Genomic DNA, 16956 nt, shown 5'->3' with positions numbered 1-16956 from the left:
ACAGCTGTAATATCATTTTTATATAATATAGGTTTATTATATAATATTATTTTTATTCTATACCAAAGTTATTAATCTTTAGACATATACTCATTTTCACAATCTGTGATATGATACTTCATACTTCTCTGTTTCTATAGAAGAAATCTGTAGAATATTTTATATCAGTCTATCTGTAATATTACCACAGATAAAAGTAAAATGTGTCAAAGAAATAAAAGAAAATCGCCATTGCCATGTAGAGGGCGCTGGACGGCTTGTTGTCCGGTTTTTCATTCGACATAAGACAAGTAAGATGGCGGCGATTAATGTGAAAGGCGAAACGTTGTAATTTTTCTGCTTGTAAATAAAAGTAGCAGCAGTTTAGAAACGTTAAATAACAATAAGAACCGAGACGTTTATTTATTTCGCAGTATAGATAATACGTGACAGTTTTGTGACTAATTTATGACGGTTCAAGTGCTTCTCCGTTTCACAATAGACAAAACCCGTCGTCACGAGCACAAGAAGAGTCTAGTCGAGGCCATATTTACGATGTTATCTGTTTTGTGAGCGTCCACTGAAACCACATTGACATTATTTATAACAAAACTAAAGAGATGGTACGTGTCCTCAAGTTTCAGTCTTTAAATTTGTAACAAACGATCCATAACCTGGGTGTAAGTATGTTGTAGCGCATTGACGCTACTGTATGAGCGGCAAATTATCATCATCTTTCGATTCATCGTCTACTGACTTCGTCATAGCAGATATGTTGTATAAACAGTTTTATTTTCTATAAAAGTTTTTGAAGAATAAGCACCGAAATATATATAACAATTTGTCTCTTATAAGATGCCCATCATTGTTATTGTTTATTAATGACATGTTGTTTCTTTTCAGGGGTGCATTTCAAGTACATAGAAGCAATATCTAAAAAGATGATAACAAGTGCTGCATTTAGTGGTATTTGATAATTTACATTTGTAATTTAAATTATGGATGAAAGTGTGGACTTATATTGATATTATAAAAAAAACAATAACAAGACGGAGGTGGTAATGGATCCAGTAGGACCATGGTCAGCATATGCTTCATACAATCGGCTAGCTGGTGTTCAGGCTGGTGCTGCAAGTGGAGATTTTCATCACCACCTGACAAGCAGTGGAACAGGTTTAGGCAGCCAATCGGTGCCCTCAACCACAAGCCAATTGTTACTGCAGGCAGCTCATACAACTGCATCACTTGCAGGCCAATTGGGCTCTACCACTGCATCTCCATTTAATCCTAGTAGTTTTTTGTCTCCACCAGCTGTAAGTTATGATGCTGTTTTCTCGCCATTATTTCACCACGCAAATCCTAAACCAGCACACTACAGTTCTTCTTTACAACACCGCCAAGTCATAGCACAAGCTCAAGCTGCCGTGGCTTCTAAGCAGTCATCTGTAGAAACTGAATTATCCTCATTAAGAGAGAACTATTCTCATCAGGCAATAGCCGCACAAGGGACTTCATTTTTTGATCAGCCTACAACTCCTGGTGGTACAGCAGGCCTTAGTTGGCAGGGCAATAATCAACTACCAAGTCCATTTGGAATTCTACCTCATGAAAGTGTTGTGCCGTCATCACCCAGCCCAGCTACAACAAAATCAGGGGCGACTTATGAAAATTTTAATGCCCATTTTGCTGCAGCCCAGACTTTAAATAATCACATAAACTCACAAATTACCAATGCTGGTAAGCAAACAAACAGGTCGGGCTCCCCAGCGACTGCAGCTAAACAACCTGTTTCTTCAGCACCTTCAACATTTTTCCAATCTCCTTCAAGTTACGGAAATCAAAGTGACAATTCATATAGTACAAGTGGTTCTAAAAGTGGACTTTCTACTCAACAGGATTATGCGGGAAGTAAGTCATATTCAAGTTCTGCAAGTTCAAGTGCTCATTCCCAACAAACTTGTATTGTGTCAACTCCACCTGTGACCTCTTCCTCAACCCCTCCAACTAAAGACTTCCGTTCCTCATCTTCCAGTTCAACTCGCCCCTCATCCATTTATAATTCCCAGTCCCCCAAAAGTGCCAGTAGTGAAAAATCATCCCGACCAACCAATAGTAGTAGTGGTTTTGTATCTCCCACACCTAAGCCTCCCCAGGTTCAAACTAAAGCTCAAAGTAAAGTTTATCCTGAGATTAACAGTGAACAAAGAAAGAGTTGTGAATCCATTGATAAACTTCAGCCACAATCTTCTCCTATTAGTTATTCAATTATGGATGCTCCCGGTAGGTTAAGTTATAACAGTACTAATGGAAATTCTAAGTCAAATAGAATAGGTAACTCTCCTTACTCATCATCCCAAACTTCCAGTTTCAGACATTACCAAAGTGGTAATAATGTTGAAACTGATTATCATGTAAGAGCTAAGAGCAGTTCTAGCACCGACACTGGTTATTCCAGTAGCAGCTCTCAAAATGGTCCCGATTGTAGTATAGCTGCAGGCAAACGACAGAGTCCTTTGCAAGTGGCCCCACAAACCTCACCGTTAGGTCATAGGTCTAGTCCTGCTTATCCCATTTATCACAGTCCTATGAACTCTATTCATTCACCACAACACGGAGATCATTATGGTAAAGTAAATAATGCTGCACCAAGATCTCCATTAGATGCATCTATATCCAGGCCCCCATCTCAAAATAGTCAAGTTGCCTATCCTTCAGTTATCACAAGGGCATTAGGTATTGAACAAGCTAAGTCGTTTAATGATAATAGGTATGATCGTAACCAAAATTCTGCACCCAATTGCTGGGAGTCTGAACGGCAAAGAAAATTTGCTGGTAATAGTAATACCGGTGGAAGCTCTACTAATTATAGTAATATATCGGAAAATAATACTCATAACGAAAAGCCAACCTCTCAATCTCAAAATTCTATGGATAGGACTCTAGGCTTAAGTGAAAAACCCAATTGCTTTGATAGTAATAATGTAGCTTTACAGGATTTATCAAGTTGTCGCGGTGATCCTATGAGTATAGTTAAGAATTTACAAAGCCAACAAAGTTGTCAAGTACAAGAATCAAAACCTAGTAAAACTGTAACACCTGTAGTTAGTGCTCCTGCAGTAGCTAAAGTTACAAGAAGGAAAAGTACTGAAAAATCTTTAGCACATTCAAATGAACTCACCAATGCTGCAGTTATGGCTGACTACTTAGCTAGTAGAATACCGCCACCAGCACATAGTTCAACAAATAACCAACAGCAAAACGGCAGCTTTTTTGACTTTGAGAGATGGAACCTTCCTCCACCACCTCCAAAAATGTTCCCCGGAACTTCAGCCTTTGGTTCTCAGGCCCCTTTACATGCTAGTAATTTTAACCAACATCAAGCCTTGGCAATGCAGCACAGTCATGCATTAACATACTTCCCACCGTTTCACTTAGGACCCCATCCTGACTTCCAATCCTCTGTGGAGTTAACACCTTTATCATCATTCAGTGAAACTCCACCTTCGGCTTCCTCGTCATCGTTTTCAACACCTGAAACTCGTGAGGAGGAACAGCCCAAGGTGGTAGTACCCAATATAGAGGAAGAACTCGGTTTCCTTGCAGAACAACGCGCTAACACTTCGTCGACGGTAGCACCCACTTCACAGCAGCAGAACCTTAACAGTGCCTCGCAAGACGCTACTTCGAAAGTAATGGAAAAAAAATTCAACGTTCCCGTCACGGGTCCGGGGTCGGGCTTTATGGCTTCTTATTTAAAGTTTTTACAAGGAGAACGCGACACTTCTCCTCCGCCGGCCGGCCGAGGCGCTAGAAAGTCCACGTGGTCAAGAACAAACACAAACAGTAATACCGTCAATAACAAGCCATTCAATCCCAACGAAGTGGCAAAAAACCCATGCGAGGCAAACCCAACCCAAAGTGCGAATGGCGCCATGGCCTCCTCGAGCGTGCTTAACGCCGGGATGGCTCTGAACAACCCGGTGATGAGTCCCGGTCTATTGGGTGCTAATCAGCTGCACGCATCACAGTCGAACCTGTTGGGTTCGCAGGCGAAAGGCGTCGAGTTGGACGACCCGAGATATTACCACTTGAATAAGGACAGAAAGAGAAAGTACGACGGCACCGAGGAGGCCGCCTACGACGCCGAGGAGGAAGCGAGACGGATGAACAAGCCCGTGCTGAATGTACCCAGTACGCCCCTGAACGACAAGGCGAAGAAAGGGCGCGCGGCGCTGAGCAAAGGGCCTCCGTCGGCGGCCGTAGCCCCTCAGCCCGCCTCGACCAAGAAACCCCGGGCCCCGGGCCCCGCGCCTTCGCTGCAGCCGGTGCCGCAGCAGCAGTACTATTACCAGCACCAGCCCGACGAAGGTGCGTTCAATTTACTTGATTTCCATTTGAGAAGTAGAGCGCGATGGTGAAGAACTAGCCCTGAGGCTTGTATGACAGGAGCAAGCTAACTGCCTCGGCAGCCAAACGTGAAAACTTGTTACACTTTAACTGTGATATTGTAAATTTTTATTAGATGAAATCTATTATTATTATTGCCTGTAAATAGTTTCTATGATAAAATGTGATGTATCTATCTTAGAGTTCGATATTTTAGGGTTACTCTGTAACAAGATTTCACAATTATTGTTGTTTATGACACGTTATTAGTGCCATTTAATTGTAAATTGTAGAAATTGTGACTCTTGTCATACTCGCTTTTGAAGGGGTGCTACCATGAATAATTCCAAAAAATGTGGTATATTTTTCTATGGGTTTGATACCAGTGGGTGTCTTGTAAATATAAATTGTATTGTATTTACAGTATTCGGTTTAGTTTGTACTTATGATAGTGTATTCATATTTCGCTGTTAGCAAAGTGATTTTATATTATAAGGTTGATGAACTGCATAATACTTTGACAGTTAAGCTGAGAAAATATGTATTTAGAAGGACATGCCCGGAAGATACGTTTTGTATTTCTATTTGTTATTTGTTTATGCACAATTCTCAATATTTTATGTAAATACTTTTGTATAATAGGAGGAAAAATCATAAAATAAATGCGAGTATATTACTGATTATTGTGTTACATAATTTTAGTTTGTAATTATTCCTGGTAGCACCCTTCGATTCGCCGATTTAGGATAACATGTCCATAGTTAATGCGTTATTTATTAGTGAATAAACTTTGTAATTTCCAAACATGGTATAACGTGCACATGTTATCCGCATTGGTGAAGTTCGTCACCATCCCTTCCTTTCCCATCCCGCCATATTTTAATATAAAAATTAAGGTTAATAACTTGGATTGCAGGTAATATATTTTTATTAATGTTAATTGTGAAATACTTTATATTTTATAATAAGTTTCTGTGTTAGTAGGTGCTCATTCTGGTGCGTTGGGATATGGTTATGGAACGGAAAATGATGCCAACTCAAACCGGAAGTTGCATAATATTAAAACTCATCAACAAATTCCCAATGCCGGTCAAATAGATAATTCGCGGCCCATTGAAGAAATGCCTTATCAGGTAATTGCTTATTATCTCTAGTTTTTTATTATTTGTGTGTAACCCGTTTTGATTTCCAAAGTGGAAATACCATCGTATGTGGAGTGTTGGAACTCATATAGATTTCCTCTGCTAATCCAACCGTTATCAAAACAACCTTCGGTGAATCCGAATGCTTTATGGAACATTCACACATGAAACAACTATTTTAATTATTAGAGAAACAAAATAGTATATTTATAAAAAAAAAACAAAAATCATTTATTCATATAGGTAACATAATGTACACTTATGAACGTCAAAAACAAAGAAATATACATTAAATTTTACATTTACTGCCAGTTCTCAAATCAAGGGCGTAGAACGGTAGAGAAGAACTGGCAATTTACTCTCCGCCACTCTTAATCGCCAAGTTTATATAGCATAGACAAGCCAAGTTAGACATTTTAATTAGACTTAATCAGGTCTTGACAAATAAAATTATTTAAAAGCCCCATTTAGCAGCCAAAGCAGTGTTGGCCAAGTGGCATTGCACTGTTCTCTTGCAAGGTCGTAGATTCGTCTCCTGGGTGTGCACCAATGGACAGACGGCTGCCTAGTCAATGAAAAGGAAGCAAAATGATGCCAAGTGTATAGGGATATAGGTTGTAGCGCCGCTACTGGTATATTACCAAAGGCCCATTTATTTCTAAGAGGAGATTATAAGTTTTTATGCACGCTTCAATCGAATTTTTGGTAGATTTTTATAGATATCTATTAGAAATTATCTGAAATCATTTTGCGTTTTAAGGTTACATTCATGAAATCATTTTTTGAGTTAATTTTGTGCGTTTTATTTATTTTTAAACATAAATAGTTCAATTTTCTAGTATTTTTAAATACACCTTAAATTACTAAATCTATTTATCGTATAAAATATGTAGCGGAGTTTAATCCAGGTGATGTACGTGAGAGCGGTTAACTTAAAGGCCAAAAATGCATGTGTGGAGTACTCCTATTGTTGTTCTACGACCAACGTTTTGGTCATTCAAATATTTATTAAATTTTAATTTGCTATTAATAAATCGTGATTTCCGTCATGGTGTTTCAAATTTATCGATTTAGAGGTAAATATGTAATTTATATTTTCAGTCCGGAGAGTTCGTAGCGTTAAAAAATGAATTGGCAGAAATGTGGCCTACGATATGGAGGGTAGACGGAAAAACGCTATTGCAAAAGTACGAGCCCTTCGAAGATAACGGAAAAGTTTTGTATAGGAATATATCAACGGTAATTTGGTTTTTTCTTAGAACGAGAGCGTTCGAGTATTAAGTAACGCATTCTCCCCCTCTCGCTTCCTCTCTCCTCCTCATTCTCTCTCCCTCTCTCTCTCTCCCCTCCTCTTCCCCTCTCCCACGTTACGTAACACATTAACGCTTCCTGATTAATTTGAGCTGCAGCTTCCTTAAAAAACCACATTATTTTTTTATATTAATAATTATCATATCATAGGATAATTTTATGCAGTAATCGGTCCATCATATTACCTTTTCAGTATACAGTATGGAATCCGGAAAATAAGAAATTATACACACAAGTGCAAGTGAAAATTCGGTCCCAAACTCACCTCGAAACGATAGTCGAGTTGGTGAGAAGTGAACTCCAAGGAGACGACTGCCATTTCATAGAGAAGCGGATGCTTGAAACCCAAATGTATCAAGAGAACTTCGAAGTGTATATACAAACGTTAATATCACACGCCTTGGACCCTAATTTCCTTACGGAAATATTTCAGGAGCAGGGTGAGTTTTTATTTATTTATACCACTACATTATTCAACCTTAACAGTTACAACTAATTCAATAGAACGCCAAAATAATACCCACACCAATTATCCTACATAAAAACATTAAATTAAACTTATATGCCTAAATCTTATAACTAAATAGTAGGCAACTCTTGTGAACTCAGCCAGTCTAAAAACAAATAGGTCTACCTCAATAGAATTTTTTTTGGTTGGAGTTGGATACATCCAAAAGCGCGGTACATCCAAAAGTTTAGACGTAAGCCTCAGGTTTCTACTTGTTAACTATCTACCCTCGTGAACATCGTTTCACCTAATAGTATAATTTAGCCTGCATTATAGTACATACCCACATATGAACACTTTGATATGCTTAAGACTGTTCGCTTTTCCGAAATTAAGAAAAATCCATTTTTTTTAAACCCCATTTGCCCCCTGTTCTATAAAAAATCTGTTTTTGAGGCATACGGCAGATATTCTGTGTTTAGTTATATATAAATAAATATATAAAGACATGGTTTACTTCCCAACCAGTTTTATCTTTAAGTTAGCATAGTTTCCAGAGAACCTAGATATCATGACGTATGTATATAGTCCGCTAAACCAAGGCTAAAGATGTTTCTAATATTTTCATATGTAAATATCATCCACCTACATTGAGTTTTCATACGCACTTGTGTACACTTAATTACCTATTTACCGAACATTTCTCTTTGAATTAAATTGTTTTGCGATATTGCGATGTTAACAGATACAAAATATTTTTGAGAAGAAAAAACAATTGCACTCATATTTCACCAGTGACTGTTTGAGTGAATTGGTAGACATTAAAAAGTATATACCTAAACTTCACATTCAAATATTTACCTCATGATTAGTGAAGACCACGACAAATTCCGTGCAGTGGTTTTGGATAATCACCAACAGACAGACATATATAACCGTCGTATGCCTTTTTCTATATTATAAAAGTCTATATTGCCGTTGATTTCTTTATTTATTTATTTGGAAACAAATAGATATAATGAAAATAAAAAGTTAAAAATAAAACAAAATTAACACATTGGATGTATCCACAAAAGGTTTCACTAATAAAAATATGATACAGAGCAAAATATGACAAATCTTTGTAGGGATTATCAAGTTCTACAAGCTTTCTTTAGAACTAAATTATTATTTTCTCATCGATAAGGCAGCATTCGTGAGAAACGTTTATATAAATATATATATATATATATATATATACGAGCGAGATACACGTCGCCATAAGCCGTCTTAATTCTAGTCTGCTATATTCACACTAACATGTTTAATGCCTTTTTGAATTTGTCAAACACTCCAATATTGCGAATTTGAGATGGTAATTGATTAAATAATTGTACACCCTCATACCTAGTAGATTTCTTCAAATAATTTCTCATCGATAAGGCAGCGTTCGTGAGTAACGTTTTCGTTCGACCGATTTTTCCTCAGATTTACGTTTACGCCTATCACTAGAAAATCTATTTTTTCTTGGGTTAATCAAACTATGACACTACCGTGGCTTTCTATTAATAACAAGATTTGTATCGCAATACTGTTTGGAATATAATTTCAAGCCAATAAATATTACCACGAATACATATTTTATCATCATCAACCCAGAGTATAAATATTTTGTCTCGTTCTTTCACACGAGTGTGACAAGGACAACACAATCAAGTATTTACACGTCCGCTAATATTTACAGACGAGTACTTCCTATCGAACGTAAAAACGGTAGACGAGGTCACAGAGACCATGAGAACACGCGTGTCAAGTGGGGTCTGTGGTGGTGGTAATGGATCCCGGTCTTTGGATGCGGCTGTAGCCACATGGCCAGGGTTGAGTGTGGCAGCTGGAAATGGTGTTTGTAGAGCGTGTGTGCGGCCGGCAGTTGCAAGACTACTGCTCTATGGACAACCCTATAACCCTGCTACGTTGGAACCGGTCCAGCCAGATGCAAGACTAGCGTATGAGAAGGTATGATTCTCTTTACAGGTCATCAGTCAGTACGATGATGTCGTACCCTGAAACGTACACTTACGCCCAAACCCAATAATCTATCTCAATCCATTTTTGACCATCTGAGATAGACCTTTATTGACGTTTTACGGTTTTATTTACTTTATATAAATAATCAAATATGAGTGTAAAGAGTCACCAAAACTAGATTGTCTTCGTATCTATCGATCAGCTGGTATGGTCTGACAATCCACAATCTCAGATTGTTTTATATCTGAGATTGTAGATTAATTATTGGGTTCGGGCGTTAGACAATATACAAAGCCAAAACAGATTGCATAGATAAATAATATATATTAAACAGAAAACAAGTAAGTACATTAGATAGACAAAAATATCTTTAAAAAATCTTTTAATTGAAATTTAACATTTAATACTTAATATTTCAAATTACTACTTAAACAAGATCTAAGTTTTCCCGGCTTTTCAAATATTTCCATACTCTTCTTTGATAAGGTGGAAAATATCAAATATCCTTACATTACTTCTCGATATTCGGGGCTGGCTTAACTGGTTGAGGCTCCATTAGGTAGGAGAAAGAGCGTTAGAGAAGATGGAAGGTTCTGCCTCTAATAATACATAAATATTTTATCGACTTTCTCATCTGCAATAGAATGGAATTTATTGTAGTTTCAATAAATGTAGCAGATTCCTCTATTATATAACAAAATGTTTCTATAATCTATCTATCTATACATGAAATGATGGAAAATTTATTTGGTCACACGTAACAAAAAATACTTGTCTATTTTATTAGTTCAGGCCAAAAAAATATTTTATTTTTCCATGGGAGCGCTTAAATATTCTCGAATATTTATTATTACATACCTAATTACACACTTAACAACATGCATACACTCCAACACACACAGCATACAACACATGCGCACACACACTCAAACACGCATGCATAGAATAAGTTTATAGATATTATTTTTAGAATTTGTATAAATAGTAGTAGTTAACACCAACACAAATGTCTCTTGACTACTTAGGGAGGTTGTCTCATACTCATTTATTAATATAAAAATTTGAGAAATAATAAAAAAAAATGTATTTAAAGAAAAACACTTTTTAACGGATTATAGTTATGTATTATTGTATTTAAACTTATAATTATTTGTTAAAATTATGTTTAAATAATTATAAGTTTAAATACAATAATACATAACTATAATCCGTTAAAAAGTGTTTTTCTTTAAATGTGTAAAAGTTATGTTAATAAAAGACAATAAAATGTATTTATATGAGCCGAATTAAGTGAGTTTTGTTAGGAATAAAATAGATTTCTAACACAAATTCCAGGAGTTCCTAGTGTGTGCGGCCTGCTGTGGCAGAGTTCAATTGTACTCGAAGATATCTCACCAGAAGTACCTGATGTACACTGAATGCAGCAAACGTGTTGCTGAGAAGCGAATGCAGAACCCCAGCAAAGATACCACTGCCATACTCAATGAGCTGTTGGCTGATGAGCCATGGCTCTCCCAGGTGAGTACACTGATTGACAATTCAAATAACATATTATAAAAATAAAATAAATAATAATACAAATAATAATAAAAAAAAAACAAAAAAAAAATAACATATATATTTACAAATAAATTATAAGAATTTGTACGCTCTTAAAATCCAAGCCAATCTAATAGGCAAGTAGTTGATCAGCCTCCTGTGCCTGACACACGCCGACTTTTTGGGTGTAAGATTCACCGGTTTTATCACGATGTTTTCCTTCTCTGCATATCTATATTCACACTTTTACCCTCTGTATACTATGTGCTAATGATAATATAAATTGCTACGCCATGGCCGTAAGAATATTTAATCACTTTCCTAGAAGCTATAGATCGCTGCCATGTAATGTTTTCAAGGGGAAGGTGATTGGGTTCTTAAAGGCTTGCTTTTATAGCGTGGGCGACTACCTAGATCATAAGTTTGAAATTAACCCGGGGAACATCACTTCAGATGTTATTAAATACAAGAAAAACAACCCTAACGTTTAAATCGTTGTATTTTTTAGATAAGAATTTTTACAAATATTGGTGTCTAACTGACTCTGCGCTGTCATTTTTCTAAATTTAATAACTAGTCTTGTTTATGCAATAGATCAAATAAATAAAATATAAGATGACATTTGCATGCCTATTCATATGTGGCGGATTTTTGTAATAAAAATAAATAAATATGAATAATAATAATAATCATATTTAAACGTTTATTTTCAGTTATTCCGTGACGTGCGGCATTCATGGGCGGAGGCAGAGTCATGGGAAAGAAAAATGCGGCACGCGATGTCCAGACAAATGATTTAACATACGATGTAACATGGACAATTTATATGTGATTTGTGACATCGCTAGCATTTAATTAGATTAATATACAGTTGAATATAAACGCCATTTAACCTCCATAGTTTATTCCATGTTCGATTGTAGAGGAAATTTTTTTTTTTTTTTAATTTCAGAACTTCACGAACTATCGAATAGTTAAAGAAAAACACTTTTAACGGATTGAAGTTATGTATTATTATAAGTTTACAATAATACATAACTTTAATCCGTTAAAAGAGTGTTTTTCTTTAAATGTGTAAATGTTAATAAGACAATACTATATCGAATAGTTTCTATGAAAATTTTGTATGAACGGAAGTCCGAATAGTATTCGTGTAGTTATTAACGATCGTATTTCAAAACTATAGTTAAACTTCGGTGCTTTATTCACTTCTGAGCCTGACATTTGAATAATAATTTGAATATGTTTGTCTGTCTGTTTTTGTTTGGGGTGAAATTGACGTGGAATAAATTATTGGTTTGGTCCATATTTGACTTATCACATACCAACATCACTTTAGGCTGTTACTTATGTTAGTTGGTGCCAATTTTGCTGACTGTACCTCAAAATTAAATAAATACTTGCATTAAAATCACTGGAAAGACTGCAAATGGGCTAAACCTATTTTGATGAATTTTAAGTGAGTTTGACAAAGTATTAAACGCTTCACATACAGGAGACGTTAGGTAGCGTTGTAGTATTACAATTTTTAAGAGATTTTTCAATTCTTCAGTAGATTATTTTTATTGAAATGAAACCAAATCTTACTCATTGAATCCAATCATTAAATCTGATATTGAAACAAATAGTAGCTTCTTTTTAAAATATTTGCGTGAATCATAAAAACTTCTGTGATTTTTTTTAGTAAAAACTTCATGGTTAGTTTTTTCTTTTTAATATTTTTTTTTGATATGAAATAAAATAAACCTAACCTAACTTATTGAATCCAATTCTTAGTAAACCTTTTAAAAATACGTATTTGCATATATTATAAAATTCTTTTTAATATATTTTTAATTGATATGAAATGAAAAGAAACCTAACCGAACTTATTGAATCCAATTATTATATTATTTAGAATATCATATATCATTAAAATTCTATGAATCTTTTTAATAAAACCTTCGTGGTTGGTTTTTTCTTTTTAATACACGTTGTTTTGACAGTTGGCAAAGAAAAAGCACGAGTGTGTAATAGCCCTCTTTCCGAACGCTATACGTCCCTGCAATATGCCACTTTATGAGCAACTGTATTAAAAAAACCTTTGGGTTTTAAACTCATTAAACCTAAAAGTTGCCATGTGGTGCAAAGTATCGGAAAGTCGATAATAATATTAACAATAATGCATAGTTCAATCCCCGTATCGTAACGTTTACGTCCGAACCCAATAATCTATCTACAAACTCAGATTGAAAACAATCTGAGACTCTCCTATCTGCATACCAATAACCAAACTCTACGAACACGGATTTTTGGCGACGGATAGAATGCAATCTCTTCGCTCTTTACACTCATATTTCATAATCAATGTAAACCAAATAAACTAAATAAAACCTTACAAATAATAATAAAATACACATGTCTTTATTAAAACATATCAAATAGCTTTTTAATTATTTTAAAAACTGATGTTAGTTAAAATCTTAAGATAGAATATTGGCACAGTTGAATTGTCATTTTCATACAAAAGTCCATAGCACCGATCAGACCTATAGATAGCTTGTATCGACAGATAGCTAATACAATCCGTTGACTTAATATTTGGATTAAGATGTCTATCTTAGATGGTCAAAAAAGAGATGTGAAAAAACAGGGAGTGGATTGAGATAGGTTATTGGGTTTAAGGATTAGAAGACGCACCTAACTGTAAATCTAGATAATTTCCAATAATTAATATTTGCGTTTAATACTTTGTCAAAGCCACAATAATGCAGGTGAAAATAGCAATACTTTATTGTTTGTGGTACAGGGATCTTTTAAAGTGCGCAATTTTGTATAATTGTTTTGCACAAATACCTAATACAGTAGGTTTGTTAGTGTGATTTAAAAATAAAAACTATACAAACCGTATTAATGGCCGATTAAATACAATACAATACTCGGAAAACGCGTAAAATCAATTTTTTTTTGTTCAAAGATTAAGTAATCCTTCGTGAGGCAACCGGCATGCCGTCAAAAAGTCAACATGTGTCAGGCACAGAAGGCTGATCACGATTCAGATACAGAAATCTGAGCCCTAGACCTAAAATGTTATAAATACAGCATTTAAAAAACGTGGAAAATTTATTTTTCTAATTATAATTCAAGTATCGCGTTACCAACATAGGGGGGAGGGCGCATCTTTCATTTTCTTATTTCGTGATTACTTCATCAGTATTTTTTTTCTTTTTCATATCTATGTTTGAAAACGAAACGCATTTTCGAGGATTCTTAAAATTAATACTTTCGTGTACTATTATTTTTCTGAGCTTTGCTTACTTTTTCTGACAAAAAGGGGGGGGGGGGGATGGCAGTAAATCTGCTTACGTACTTGTATGGCCCCAAACGAATTACAAAATTTAATTTCTTATACAAAAGTAAAATATACGAAATATTCAGTCATATACATCACATAAATCTATCACACATATATCACATATAGCATAGTAAGGCCCTGTTTATATAGATTGCATTTGACGATTAAAATGTTACGACTCAACAAAAATAACTTTACACGATTTAAATAATACTAAAAGATATAAACGCGATTTAATTTACATTAAAAAGTAAATGAAAAAGTAAAATAAAAGTAAAGTAAATAAATTTAAGTTTAAACTTACATAAAAATAAGCTGTGTTGGCCTATTGACTTTAGCGTGCGACTATCATCCCCGATGTCGTAGGTTCGATCCCCGGCTGAACCCCAAAGGCATTCTGCAATCTGCGCATTTAACATTCTCTCCAACGTTTTAAGGAACGGCTTGCCCAAACAAGTAGGCGTATGTCAGGCACAGGTGACTGATCACCTACTTGCCCTGATCATGAAACAGATACAAAAATCTGAGGCCCAGACCTAAAAAGCTTTTAATAGATTCGCGTTTATTCGATAAAAATAATAATAATATTGAGATGTGTCATAGTGATACTAAACAACCTACTGTATTTTCGGTCTACTATTAGGTCTAAACAAAAGCCTTATAAAATACGTATTAAACAGCAATAAGTGTAAATATTGATGTTTGTGTGCAATGCTGATATGAATCTAGACGTACTATGATGACACACGACCTTTGGTTTCGTCTTCGTTGCTATGGTTACCGTTATAAAGTATGGTGTGATCGTTGCTATGGTTACCAATAAACCATGGATCCATTTTATACCGAAAATAAATACTTTGGTAATATTTATCATTCAGTTAAAAAAAACCTTTTTAGTATGTGCGGTACAAAATATAAAATTAGTCATACTATAATAATTTAATATATGTCACACCCAACTAGCTTATTCGGCCATTCAATTAAGTGCCTAGCCGTTTAACTAACGGCCTGAAAGATATTCTACGGTAGCGTTTGCTCCAACATTTAATAAACTGGCTGGCTAATGCTTAGGCCTTTCGTACGATAGAGTCATTGTTTGGCAGACGTAACAAAGATTTAACATACGACATACAAAATATTTCTTTTAAATTAAATTGCTGGAGTCAAATTGGAGTGGAAAACACTATGAAAGTTGTGGTTTCCCGACGCCATATTGACTATTTGAAGAGTTGCTGTTCGAGTTTGAGAGTGGCTGAAAGTGAAAGTAAATTTAAATTAACAGACTAGGCAAGTAATGAAACGTCATCGATCCAAGTCATTCTCCTAGCTGTTTAATCAACTGGCTGAATATCTTTCAGGCCGTTAGTGAAACGGCTAGGCTGTTAATTGAACGCCTAAGTAAACTAGGTGGCTGCGACATATACATTTCAATACAAAAGTTCTTATAAACAGAATTTATATCGGACAACTGAATAAACAAATTTTAATAAATTAAATTTCTTTTATATAAATCGACATGATTAGTGTTAACATGTCGCGTGTGCCTTCATAGTAGTCGCTGTACAATACAATAATTATGTTGTACAAAAAAATCATTATATTTATAATCTTTATTTAAGACCATAATGTAAAAAAGTTATTTGGAATGGTCCATTTCGTCCCTTTTCCATCATTCCAAACTTTCGTTAATCATCCATCTGAATTCTACATTCCTAGCGCTAATCAACAAGTGATTTCTGTATGCAATAAATTTTTGGTGTACCCTCTTTTCTAATACCCTCAATTTGAGGAAAATGGTCGAACAAACGAATGCGATATTACCCTTATATTAAAAGCTAGATAAGTAGATGATATTTTGTATAATTGCATTGGGTTGTATAGGTTAACGCTATCTACACTGATTACTGTAAGCATATATAGGTTCTACATTTACAGAGTTTATTGTTTAAGATTGTATGATATCAGCTGGTCGAAATAAAATAATTTATTTTGGTCGAAATTTTTCTGATTTGTATGACTATTTTTACAACACACTAGTTGGACATAGGAATACTTTGAATTAAATATATTACTTTATAAACTGATTTTTATTAATGAACATCCTATTATAAATGACCATAGCCTTCTAAACCTCAGTGGTCCCCTCATATTAACGGATTGTCAAAAAGACTTACTTCTGCAGCTTACGCGGTAAAAAAAATCTCTCCTAACTGATTTCTATACAGCTAAGAGTAGTAATATTAATGTTGATGTCGAAACTATTTTCATCCTGCAGAAGAGAACTATTTGTGCTTTATTATTTAAAATGTAGGGATTCTGAGACATAAACTAATATAATTAAATTCCCCTCGCAATATTTATGAAAATTGTATGTGTGCATACAAAAATAGTGATGAGTTTACTAGAAAAAGACACGCATAATGTTGATACTCGGAATAAACGCAGGCTGTAATTTCCGCGTACTAGACTATTTTATCTCTGCCTTTTAATAAATTTAAGAAATGTGTTAAAGAAAAGCTGTGTAAAACGTCTTACTATAAAGTTAACGGTTATTTAGTTCATATAGGTATGGGCAACCAGCCACCGGCCACAGTTCCGGCCCGCCAGACAGTTTGAAAAATCCCAATTAATAAAAAAAAATATTACATTAGATACTTATTAAACTATAATACTTAGTTGTCTATAAAAAAATACCTAGAAAAAGACCGCACGTCGTCGACTTTTTGGTTCTAAGACATGTTGATTTCCTCACGATTCTTTCCTTCACCGTTCGAGCAAATGTTAAATACGCCCATAGAGAGTCCATTGGT

At 34.9% G+C, this 16956-nt stretch overlaps 1 protein-coding gene across 3 annotated transcripts; it reads left to right on the top strand.

Moving 5' to 3' along the window:
• Positions 1–250: 250 nt before the first annotated feature.
• Positions 251–11637, top strand: LOC110997010 (mucin-5AC). 3 transcript variants are annotated; one of them, XM_045633048.1, is made up of 9 exons: positions 253–602; positions 883–1887; positions 3583–4347; positions 5347–5498; positions 6609–6746; positions 7012–7258; positions 8990–9261; positions 10609–10791; positions 11526–11637. In XM_045633048.1, the coding sequence occupies exons 2-9, from the start codon at positions 1041–1043 to the stop codon at positions 11610–11612; spliced, it is 2691 nt and encodes an 896-aa protein (XP_045489004.1). In that variant the 5' UTR covers positions 253–602; positions 883–1040; the 3' UTR covers positions 11613–11637. The 3 variants fall into 3 exon arrangements, with proteins under 3 accessions (XP_022120631.2, XP_022120630.2, XP_045489004.1); XM_022264939.2 differs by having other exon boundaries at positions 251–602; positions 883–4347; positions 5350–5498; XM_022264938.2 differs by having other exon boundaries at positions 251–602; positions 883–4347.
• The last annotated feature ends 5319 nt before the right edge of the window (positions 11638–16956 follow it).

Source organism: Pieris rapae, chromosome 22, assembly GCF_905147795.1.
Source record: "Pieris rapae chromosome 22, ilPieRapa1.1, whole genome shotgun sequence".
Classification (NCBI taxonomy): Eukaryota; Metazoa; Arthropoda; class Insecta; order Lepidoptera; family Pieridae; genus Pieris; species Pieris rapae.
The sequence above is the reverse complement of the archived record's forward strand: the minus strand, read 5'-3'. Positions and strand labels throughout refer to the sequence as shown.

Excerpts from the sequence above, each read along its gene's own strand:
- LOC110997010 (XM_022264938.2), top strand. The coding sequence starts at position 1,041 with ATGGATCCAGTAGGACCATGGTCAGCATATGCTTCATACAATCGGCTA. Across the intron at positions 4,348-5,346 it reads CCAGCACCAGCCCGACGAAG|TAGGTGCTCATTCTGGTGCG; the intron begins GTGCGTTCAATT and ends TTTCTGTGTTAG. Across the intron at positions 10,792-11,525 it reads ATGAGCCATGGCTCTCCCAG|TTATTCCGTGACGTGCGGCA; the intron begins GTGAGTACACTG and ends GTTTATTTTCAG.